Consider the following 12,371-nt stretch of genomic DNA (forward strand, 5'->3'; position numbering starts at 1 on the left):
TCCACCCTTGCCGCCACCTCCTCCTCCGGGTCTTGGGCCTCCTCCTGGCCCAGGGCTGCCTCCGCCTCTTCACGGGCCTGTCGTGCTTGGGCTCGTGCTGTGTGGTAGAAAAAAACATCATGGTCAATGTGGGGTCATTGGGGCACATGTATTAATCCATAACAAGACATACATGGAAGGGTGATAATGATGGCAAACGATGCAAGAAAGTAGCTCCTTACTGTTAATGGATTCCAAATTGTGACATTTAAATTAGTATGTGATTGGTAGTAATTTGTTCACACATTACAACCCAGGCATTTATCAATGTGTAACACATATTAGATCTGGCACATTGTATGCATCATAATCCTCAATGCTATGGCATTACATATAAAAGCCACATGACTGCATGTTAACCAGGAAGAAGCACACATAACAGTCTATGGACTTTTAAACCCATGGACACCCACTTATCATGAGACACATTTTATTGTTTATATATGCTATGTTGTAAGTGCGAAATTTCATAGCTAAAATACTCACAATCAGCAATTTCGCCCCTGAGTTGCTGGAGCAGCTGGGGCTGGCGCCTGCGGAGGTCCGACCACCGCCTCTCCAGCTGGCCGAGGGACCTACGCACCCGAGTGCGGGCGTAAATTCGGCGCCCTGCCGCAGCATAGGCCCTCCGCTTATGCCGGTTCGTGATAAAGGGCCCTGCACGACCCAGCCTTGTCTCCATGACGGAGACAAGAACCCTCAGCTCCGCATGTGTGAAGGGTTCTGCCCTTCGTGTCTCCGCCATGTTGACAATGGCATCTATCAACCAATCAGGTGGTGGCATTGGTTGATCACATTTATTTGTGTTAATAACTTTATTGTTCATCTTTACATGAACAGCGTGTCTGCGCAAACACAAATGGTGACAAATTCGCATGCCTTCAAAACAGTAGTGTTGATGTATGGCAATGAACAAATCTGATATATATAAAACACAGTGTGTATGCACTTAGCAAATCCAATGACGCCTCGCTCCGCCAAGCAACGCGTGCTATAGCTTAGCAACGCCTAGCTGTACTTAGCATTATTTACTCTATGCATCTATGTGTATGCGTACATTTATGTGTAAAAGACACATACACACACTTGCAGGTATCCTGAGACCAGCATTATACACCAGCCCTGCCTGCCTGCCTGCCTGCCTGGCTGCCTGCCTGCCTGCCTGGCTGCCTGCTCCTTGAAATGTTGAAACATGTGAATAAATTCGAATAGCATATATATATATATATATATATATATATATATATATATATATATCTGCAAACAAATCAGACATCAACACATGAAAAAATCCCAAACACATTACAGAATAAATCAATGTACTCACCAGTCATCAGGGATAGTATCAACTACAATAATGAAGATATAACAAACACATAAGATCCCTTGAACAAGGTATAATAATTAGCACCTATATTTAACTTCCCCCAAAACTAAGCACATATGATAAATATCTCCTATTTCTTTGCCATTAGGAGGGCAGGCTGGCTAATTTTCGTGTTGTAACACTGACAACTAACACACTGTACTTATTTGAAGGAGTGATTTTTACAATAATTGGTGTGTTCTGTCAACTCGATAACATGTACCTGAAGTATCTTTGCGCCACAGAGTCCCGCAGCTGGTATCCCCTCCGGCATTCAGGGGCGCGGGATGGGCGCATGGGCGGATCTTGCGGCTCAGATGGTACCTCCCACTCATCAAAGGGTATCTCACGCAGCACAGCAATGTTGTGGAAAAATATACACAGGCCCACGATCCTCGACACCATTTCAGGCGCATATTGTAAGTCACCACCAGTGCGGTGGAGCACTCTAAATCGACCTTTTAAAAGGCCAATTGAGCGCTCCACCACTTGCCTGGTGGCAACATGCGCCCGATTGAATGCCTCCTGTGGGCCCGGTGCTGGGTAGCTGTACGGCGTAAGTAGCCAGGGCGTACATGGGTAACCGGAGTCACCCAGAACCCACGCATCACGGCCTTCCAGCTCTTGTAGTCTTTGCCATATCCCGGTTTGTCGGATGACATGAGAGTCATGGGCACTTCCGGGAAACTTCGAGTTGAAGGCGAGAATCTCCATGGATGGGCCACATACCACCATCACGTTCAGTGAGTGGAACAATTTGCGGTTCCTATATATCTTCTCACTTCGAGATGGAGGCACAAATGGTACATGGGTGCCATCCACAGCCCCTATCACATTAGGGAAGCCAGCAATTTGATGGAAGGCCTGCTGGCTTCTGCGCAGGGTCTCGGTGGCAAATGTCATGGCCATGAAGTGCCCCTTGCGCCTGAACATGGCCGACGTCACACGCCTCAGGATTCGGCAGAAGGCCGGCTGAGATATTCCAGCAAGTACTGCCACTACTTGTTGGAATGATCCTGAGGCGCAGAAATGCAACACCGCCAGCAGCTGTGTGTGAGGCGGAATTGCTGTCGTGATCCCGTGTAGAGGTTCCAGATCGCTCTGAATTAAGGTGAGCAGATCCAGAATTACATGTGGCGGTAACCGGTACCTAGTAAGTACCTCATCATCGGGCATAGCAAACAGAGTCACCCGTGTGCGATAGATTCTAGCACGTCCTGGCCTCCTTGGCCGACGAGTGGGGAGAGCCGCAAGTGCCCTTAGCCTCCTCTCCATGTAGCGCATAATAGCTTCAGCAACCTATAAAGAAATGAACATAAATACTGATGCACCTATGCACATAATGGCCATATCCCACTACAAATAGATTTGTAGCCTTCAATACGTACAATAGATGGCCGCCCCGTAAAATCCCGCAGATCCATTTGACTCTCTAATGATGACACAATAATATGAACTCAATACACACCGTCCAAAACACACAGATAAAGGTGTCAGCATTTTTTGCCGACATCATGTACTATGACACATTTCATCTATTGCTGGGACATGTTGTCCTGCAATAGATGAACCCACACAGGTTGAAGACCTGTGAGTGAAATAGTGAACATGTGACATGTTGCAATAATGATACACCACTTTGCTGGCCCAACAATCTGTAGTCAGTGAGGCAATGGTGCATACATTCATACACTTACATTGTTAATGGATATCATATCTACAAGGAGCATGGAAGAGCTTACCTTAGACCCTGACAAGTCCAGATCTGGAGACAAATGATTCTAGCAGGAAGTCACTATTTATAGGGCTCTCACATGTGTGGTCTATAACAGTAGAGATGAGTATTGCATGACTTGTGGGCTGGATTCTCTAAGGGATTGGGCTACTTTTAGCTTGCACTAAAACGCCACAATACCACAGTAGTCATGAATGAAATGTCATGTCATGCTAGCAAATAGCATGTGTATTGTGCAATAGTCACAGGTGTATCAGAAGATTCTATGCAATGTTAGCATTGGTGAGCAGTATTTCATGTAGAACTTTCGCCAGGTTTTACACAATGTAATTTCCGCCACCGTATGCGGCGCGAAAATACAGCGACGTACGCTCACGCACGGAACGCAGCTGCCGCTGATGTCCGCCAAACAGATTACACAAACAGTATATAAAGGTGTATTAGAAGGTGACAATGTTGTTGCTAACATGTCTGGATCCCAACCAGAGGTGGACCCAGTGCTGCAGCAACTATTTGACCAGATGGACTCCAGCACCACCTATGTGCCACTGCACATGCGGGCAGTGGGTAATGAGGAGGCTGCTGCCCCTTCTACAGCAGGGGAACCTGCACCTGACCATTCTACAGCAGGGCAACCTACACCTGGCCCTTCTGCAGCAGGCCAACCTGCAGCTGGCTCATATCCACCATCAGCAGAATTGTTTGGAACACAACAGGGGACTTCACAAGGTAGTACCATGGCCAGCACTTCAAGTGCAGCGACTGGTGCCAGGGGGCGTGGCCAGGGACGTGGCAAGGGGCGAGCCAGTGCAACAGCGGAACCACCCAAAAAAAATAAGGCATATGAAGCACAGGAGCTGGCCATCCTGGTTCCCCGAGCACGTGATTGGATAGAGTGTCCATCCGAGAAGCTGACACACACACGCAGATGGAAGATTTGGGAACAGATAACGGCAGAGATTAATGAAGTAGCGCCACAAGTTCGTGAGACGGACCATGTGAAGAAGAGGCAAGTTGTTTTGTGATACATGTGGGCAGTAATAGCCAAGTAATGATTGAATTGATGCTTAGATGCATTTAGCAAATGGGCCGTGAGGTTGTTACGATACACATACATTATTGCCATGTTATTTCGTTGAGAGTTAGAGTAGGGTGATTGTGAATGTGTATTGTAACGGTTGATATCATAGTTGCATGTAATATTATATATGGGACATTAATCACATGTTGTAATATGTAGCACAGAGCAATGGCTGCAACAGCTAACATTGGGAGTGACATGTATTAATATGTCAACTTACATTGCAGGTGGCAGGACTTCAAAACCAACCTGAAGAGGAAGATGACCAAGCGGTGGGACCACAGCCAGACATCTGGGGCCGGCCCCATGCCATCAGGGCTAGAGCTCACCCCCCTGGAGGTGATGGCCGAGAGCTGTATATCAGTTGAGGAGATCAGGGGGGTGAGCACGATGGATAGCGAGGCCCCAGCTGAAGTGTTTGCGTCTTTTCTGGAAGGTAAATATTGGTCATGCCATAAACTTGTGCAAGTAATTATCGTAGAATGTCTCCTAATTGTGTTTATCTTTTCCCACAGACACCCCACCGCTTGGTGACGACTCTGTTCAGGAGGTGGAGGAGTCCGCGCCACCTGGCCCCAGAGGTAGGCCTGTGCAGCAGCAGGCATCGGCCCAAGCCGATTTGGCCGCCTTGGCCGAGGTGCTTGGGGACATCAACCAGCAGGGAGACTTGGCATCAGAACGGGTGCGTAGGACCGAGGAGATCCTGGCGAGCTTGGTCAGCACCCAGCAGTCCATGGCTGCGAGCATGCAGGCCATGGCTGAGTCACATCAGGCCATGGCTGCAAGTGCTCAGGTGCTGGCCGAGCAAGCCACCCGCCAAAATGATCTCCTCCTCCACCATAATGAGCTTATGGTGGAGCTGATTACCAGCAACAGGGTCCTAATGTCATCCGTTTCTGGTGCATTACCACCGGAAACACTCCCTGCTGGCAGGAGGGGTAGACCAGCCAACCCCTCCACATCATCTGCTCCACCTGCCCCAGCATCTGGCCGTCCCCGAAGAGCTGCTGCACAGGCCAAGGAGCCTACCAAGGCCAAACGTGGTCGGAAATGAACTTGTGGCTGCATTAATCTCCGCCGTTATGTGTTCCCAAATCTTCCATTGTGCTGTGTGTGTCAGCTTCTTGTGTCCAATCACGTGCTCAGGGTAACCAGATGAGCCCTTGCTTCATATGTCCTTAGTGGTTCCCCTGTTGCCCTCTTTTGCCTGCCATTACTGTCAGCTGTACTTGAAGTGATGGCCATGGTACTATCTTGTGAAGTCCCCGGTTGTGTTCCAAATGATTCTGCTGATGGTGCATATGAGCCAGCTGCAGGTTGGCCTGCTGCAGAAGGGCCAGGTGTAGGGTGCCCTGCTGTTGAATGGTCAGGTGCAGCTTGCCCTGCTGTAGAAGGGCCAGCAGCCTCCTCATTTCCCACTGGCTGCATGTGCAGTGGCACATAGGAGGTGCTGGAGTCCATCTGTGTGCAATTATATATGTTTTGTATTATTATTTATTTTGCAGCATTCCTGCCATGTTGTTTATTGTTTGTATGTATTATTTTATGGTCTTTGCATCACACTGGCATTGAGTGTGACATGAATATAAATAAATGTGTTTACTTTACCCAAAATGTGTGGTTTCATGAGTACATGTCGAATACACATGTGTATTGATAGTATTAATATTCTGTCATGTCCATTGTTAGCAGTTTGAAAGGTCTGACAAGTACAGCATATGTGGGGGACTAGTAAGGTTTCCTTGAAGCAGCAATGGTTTCAATTAAAGCACTGACAAGCGGCCTATTAGTGAGTAATGAGTAAAGGAGTAGATTCTATTGGGTTCAGGTGTTAATGGTTGTAGTCATTAGGCGTACGTTCGCCTACCGCATGAACGAGTGGTGTCCGCAAAGCAATAGTACACTTGTGGACACCGCACATTTCTGCCCTTTTTGATCGCGTGCATTCGGAGTGGTTTCCGAATGTACGCCCCCCAACATAAGTGTACTCCCCCGTGTCCGCCCATGTTTCCGCCCCGTTTTGCCCACTTTGAAACTACGCCCATGTGTCATTCCGCATGACGCCCATAATACGCCCCTATTTCCCGAATGATAGCGGTGAACAGTTCTGGACGGGATTTGGCCGAACTGGTACCGAGTCAATGCGTGGCACATGCGCGTTGCGTTCTCCACGCATGTGCAGACGCCGTAAAGACGCGATCCGAAAGTATGCGGTAAAGTCCGCGTCAATCAGAATAAGGGCCATTGTGTATTTGGTATGGGAAAGGATTGCTAGCCTGGTGTGATTGGAGCATATAAAATAGCAGTTGTGCACTTTATTTCAGATCAGCTGAACAGATTGTGGAAGATATAAAATTGGGAAATGGAGATACGTACAGCTCAGAGAGATTACATGAACTGTTGAAGCACCTACCAGACAGAGAAGAGGTACGTAAACATTTGGCATTAGATTTATCAGAACCTGGACAATGTGGTTGGATATGTATTTCATCACTAAAACTTTGTTTTACACCAGGTACAACGTCTGAAATCTTTTCAGGGCGACAAAGAGAGGTTGAGTGAAGTAGATCTGTTCATGTTACTACTACTGGATCTTCCAAGGTAGACTATGCTGCCCTTTTTCTTTCCTGCCTGATATACTGTCACCTCTTATAACCTCCTGTGCGTAATGCTAGACTGATGTGATACCTTGCTGCTTCTACGCTATACTGAAAAATTATATTTAAGCAATGTACTGAAATAGATTTATTTTTTGTAATTACTTCCCTGGTGATGTAAGAAATCAAATATATTTATCAATAATGTGTATGTAAACCACATTACAGTGTGTAGCTGGTAGGGAGGTCCCCTGTACCATATATTTGAAACATCAAAATATCTCTCCTACACCCAGCAGTGCCGAAACTGCTGTACTTGAAATGTACATTTTATAGCTCAGTTAAGAAAGGTTACGACTGCTCAGATTGAGACTCGTATTTCCAGTTTTCGGCATGAGAATGCTGTTCGCTGATCTTACAGACACATTACACCACTGTATACCAGAATATATCTGCACTATAGAACTTTAAGTTGTGAGATCGATTAAGGCCTTTCCCAAAGAAATGTGAAAATGTTTTTGTTAAGAGTGCTCCATGACTAATCATATGATATGACTGTGATCTTTGAAAATGCTTTGGCAACTACTGACTTACAATGTCCAGAGCCGGCAACAGAAATCCTATCCCTCCCTGGTAGATGCAAGCCATTTGTCCATTGTCTCATCCTGTGTCTCTCCAACCTTACCCCCATTCTATCTTCAGCATCACTCCTCTCCTGTATTGTTCCAACGTCATCCTCATCTCTGCAGTACCATCTGTGTCTTTAGTCTCGTCCCCCATGTGTCTCACCATCGCTAAACCTCCCTTGTGTCTTTCAGCCTCTCCCTTCCTGTGCCTCCCTCTGTGTCTCTCAGCCTCATCCTTCCCTGTGTCTCTCAGTCCCTTTCATCTCCCTGTGTGTCTCACCCTCCCCATCCACCTGTGTGGGCTTCCCTTAACAATTCCCAACTAAGAGGGATCCAGTCAGATCCCTCCCAGCTCCCCAGCAGCATGCATGCCATTAGATGCATGTGCAGAGGGATTCCTGGGTCACAGCCCATGAAGTCCTATCATTGCAAGGAGCACAAGAGCTGTCTTTTGGGATTTTCTTTAAGCAAGTGGCTTTAATATATGCCATTATGCTTGCAAAGTGGCAAAGTGTGGTGGGATCTGGGCAAGATTTACAATGGGGCAGATAGAGTTCCAGTCCTTCATATAAACTTATGCTCATTATCATGACAACATGATGTTTACCAGCAGCCAGCAGGACACATGAGCGATTGTACAACATATGAATTAAAATTGTATTTCTATTTTTCTCACACAATGTCGTAATTTTGTATACTTTTACATACATTGGAGTTGATAGTATATGGGGTGTACATGCCCACATGACACTGACCACTCCTGCACAGCACTGATGACAGCTCCTATGCTTAAATACAGTAGGTCCTTGAATACTTTCAAACCCAGACCAAAAACTGGCCCTGGGCAGGGTGCATCACTAGCATAATCCGAAGTTTAATGTATCCTGCCCCCAGAGAGCTGGAGGGATGTTTAATACAGTCCACATGGTAATGAGTAAGATCATTATCAGTTATTTGGTGATACCTCTGCTCCTGCTCCTCATACATCAGCCCTGATGGATGGAGGCACATAGCTTGACACTTGCTACATATCTGCTGCAGCTACAAATTTGTTAATAGCTGGGGAAATGCTACTAGTTAAAAGCCTGTCAAATTTATGGACCACAGGGCTGGATTATAATGGGGCGGTCACTACTCACATAGTAGCTGCCAGGCTGCTGGTATTGAGGGACTTGTGTGGCTGTCTGGGACTCAGCTGATGATACAGCAGAAGCAGTGGGTGTGAGGAGCCACTGCTTGGGGTCATTTCTAGATAATTTGTCTCCTAGTGTGAAAACTAAAAAAAAATGCACCAGCACCCTCATAGGATTACATTATTGCAATTTTAAATTTAATATTTGCATGCATGTGACCAAAAAAGGTGCATGATCTCATTGTAATAGACATGGCCTTGCAGGAAAAGGCTGCCTTACACCATACTTGTCCTCCCTTTTGGAATGGGCAAAATGCCTTACACCAGAGGTTCCCAATCCCATTTCTTTCCACTAGCAACATATCATTACTATGATCACAATAACAGTTCCAAAACAAGTGTGTGTTTTTTTCCATTACTGACATTCCCTCTAAATTTATGCGGCTTTCACACCGTAAAACCTGCTTAGACCAGGTATTTAAAAGGTGTTTATTTTTTTTTTAATGGGTCAGAGCAAGTTTAACCCCTTTCACATCGCATGTAAATACCAGGTCTAAAGCAGGTTTGCGGTGTGAATGCAGCTGAGACATCCCAGGCAGTGACCTCTTGGAGGTATAGAGAGAGGGGAAAAGGCACCAGAGCCCGCACCTAGACTGCCAGCAGGAGCTCCCGCACTGCAGGCAGGGAGGAGAGCTGCAGGACGCTGGAAGGGTAAGGGTAGGGGGTCTGACACTGAGCATTAGCTGGTCCCCTCTGAGCCAGCGCAGGGCATATTTAATGAGGTGGCCGATCATTACATATGCACATACAGTATGTAATGAGCAACTCGTTACATATGCGCATATGTAATGAGCGGCAGGTTGATTAAATATGCACTGCGCTGGGGACCAATAGTGCTCACTGCTGCCTGGGTACTGTTTTAGACCCGTTCAGACAGCAAAAAAAACGGGGTTTGAAACGGGTAGGACCCTGTTTTTTTGCAGTTTCCAAAAAACTTTTTTTTTTGGGAAACAGTAAAATCACTCTGCACCTTTCAGACCGCACATATTACCGTTTTAAAACGGTTAAAAATCTGCAAAATACCGGGGTTTTTTTGTGCGGTCTGAAAGGGGCATTACTGACTTGGATAGACAGGGGTAGGCATTTTAGATGGCTGGAGACTGGAGTGTAAGGTGAGAAAAATCAGAAGCAGGCAAAGTGAAGAGTGAAAGAAGAGCCAAACTCAGTAGAGATACAATAGACTTTCCCTTTTAGCTGGCCAGAAATCCCCCTGAGTATAATTGGAGGAAGGAAGGGGAGTCAATCGGGAAGTTCAAGAAACGTTGTCAAAAACACTATAAAATTGTGAAGGTTGAATTAATGAAACAGCAAGAGATTATTATTTGGGAATAACATTCCATGCCAAAGACTATTTCTAGTGACAATCTCTTTCTGCTGCCCAATTAGCAATGCCTTTCCTTCCAATTTCCCTGCTGTGTCTGTCTTCTGCTGAGATAGGAAGGGAGGAAGCAGGGGTGTGAGTGGCAATTGCTACTCAGCCACTTTCCTCCCTTCACACACTGCACTAGACACTGTACTAGACACAAAATCAAAGTATGTTTAGCTTTTCTCTTCTTGCCTTATTTTTTCCTTTATAATTTGTGTTTTAGTCCTTAGTGATTATTCTAGGTATGTTTAATGAAGGTGCTACCTTATACACACTATTAATTTGTAATAAGTAAATGTGTACAAAGTAAAAGCACCTTTATTTATTACAATTTTAATAGCAGTCATGAAAATGTACATTTTATTTTAAGTAACAAATGAAACTCCTGAATTAGGGCGACATATTCCTGACTCTGGAAACAGCAGCAAGTGCTTCTAGAGAGCTCTTACTGTAGGTCAATGGTTCACAAATTGTTTGTCTAGGCACCCTGGGGTACCTTACTACGCTTGCAGGGGTGCCTTGGGTTGGTGGTCCAGAACCAATTAAAATTCATTTTGGTCAAAATAATAGGCAAAACCAGTGCTGGTGGCTACCAGTCATAAAATATGTGTCAAATCAGAAGCAATCTTGCCCCTCACCACATAATTAAATGTAAGAATAAACAATCAACTTAATTTAATATATTTTTATATTTATCAGTAAATAAGCTTTTGACCTAGCTTTGTTGTAAAAAAAATTCTGATACTCTAGGGTGCCGTGATTCACAAAAGTTTGGGAACCACTGTTTTAGATAATAAAGGCGGTTAAAGACATGGCACAAATCAGCATAAACCTCCTTGTTCACTATTTTACGACAACATCTCTTGGAAGCAAAATACTGTAGTATTCATAAATTGCAGCTAGTCTATCAAGAATAATTTCTCATAAGCAACTATTTTAAAAGATTTCCCACCACAAATGTAAAGCTTACTGTATCTCTCCATCTTCAGCCATCCACTTATCTTCCCTGTGTCTCTAAGCTTCTTGCCCTCGCATGCCTCTCAACCTTATCCTCCACTTCACATCTCTTATCCCCATTATTCCTCTGTGTCTGCCCAGCCCTGTGTAGTCAGCTCCATCCCCACTGTGCCACCTCCATCCCCTGCCCAGCCAATGCTACTCTTGGCACCTGCTGAGGTTATTGCTCCTAGATGGCTTGGTTCCCCTATGCTCTAGCGGCAGAACACCATGTCGCTTGCACTGTGCTGGCACAACAAAACACTTTATAGTGGAGGGTGGGCGTTGGCACCAAGTTTTGCTTAGGGAGACCTTGCACTGACAATGATCAATTACTCCAACTTCTGCTCTACTCCCACCTCTGCTTCCCCCTCATTTATTTACAACTCTGCTTCAACCTCATTTCACCTACATGCAGCAGGAGCCACTGCAGTCATTACATGTGGGGATAGAGTAGGTGTACTGGAGGAGTGGCACTTTAAGAAAACTTTACTGCTGCAGGCTCCTCCCTCCTCTATCCCCACCCAGACCCCAGTCTTAGAAAAAGTGCCCGGAGGAGTAGGTTCTCTGGGCCTATTCTCCTCAGGGAGTTAGGTCTTTTTTACTTTTATTTTTACTTTTTCTTTTGAAAATATTTTTATTTTGACTGCTGATCACAGGCAGACCCCTCCGCAGGGTCTGCCTGCTCCGAGGGACCTGGAGGGGTGCTGGTCGCCACTGCCCGCAGTGCGCCTTCTATGCACCCGGCCACCGGTGCCACCGCATCGGGGACCCGCCGCAGCTGCACGCGGCTCGCGTTACGGGTCCAAGGCCTGGCCACTGCTCCAGGGATGAAGGCAGCATCGCTGCAGGTAAGCGGCGCTGTGCGCCGAAATGTGGCCTGAGACGGGCGGGCGCACCCGTTCTCAATGATTCAGCAGCCTGTAGTCTGACGGCCGCCATTTTGGGGAGCGTCAGTGGGGACAGCATCAGAGCGGAGGCTGTACACAGCGCTCCGCTCTAGTAAAACTACGCGCCGGAGGGAGAGGGAGGGCTTAGGTGACGTCAGCAAGAGACGCCCTTTCTTTCTCTCCTCTCTCCCTGCTGCCGGCGCCATTGCTGTACCTCCGCAAGGCTGATCTGAGGACATCGTGTACAGCGCTCCAGCGCACGCACTGCAGTCCAGCGCCCCCCTTACCCACTACAGAGCAGGTCTGTAAATTACTGGGGGATTATTTTTTGTGCACAGTTTACAGAGATTGTGCATAATCTCTGATACAAGGGCGGAAGGCTCCCCCTCCCTATCCTAGCTCAGCTCCGCTGTTTTAGGAATAGTATCTGTTGCTTTACAAGTCTGTGCACTCTTGTATATTGTGTCTGTGTGTGTGTGTGTG

The 12,371-nt window shown here is 46.4% G+C and overlaps 1 protein-coding gene across 2 annotated transcripts in view; it reads left to right on the forward strand.

The window, feature by feature from the left end:
- The window catches only part of LOC146035640 (uncharacterized), a 97,477-nt gene that overhangs the window by 36,292 nt on the left and 48,814 nt on the right, over nt 1-12,371 (forward strand). For both annotated transcript variants that reach the window (XM_083159213.1, XM_083159214.1), the window contains exons 4-5: nt 6,546-6,648; nt 6,737-6,822. In XM_083159213.1, coding sequence (XP_083015339.1) covers nt 6,546-6,648; nt 6,737-6,822 — 189 coding nt within the window. The remainder of the gene's footprint in view (nt 1-6,545; nt 6,649-6,736; nt 6,823-12,371) is intronic.

The sequence above is a fragment of the Crinia signifera genome, chromosome 9, assembly GCF_055691185.1.
Source record: "Crinia signifera chromosome 9, ASM5569118v1, whole genome shotgun sequence".
Taxonomy (NCBI): domain Eukaryota; kingdom Metazoa; phylum Chordata; class Amphibia; order Anura; family Myobatrachidae; genus Crinia; species Crinia signifera.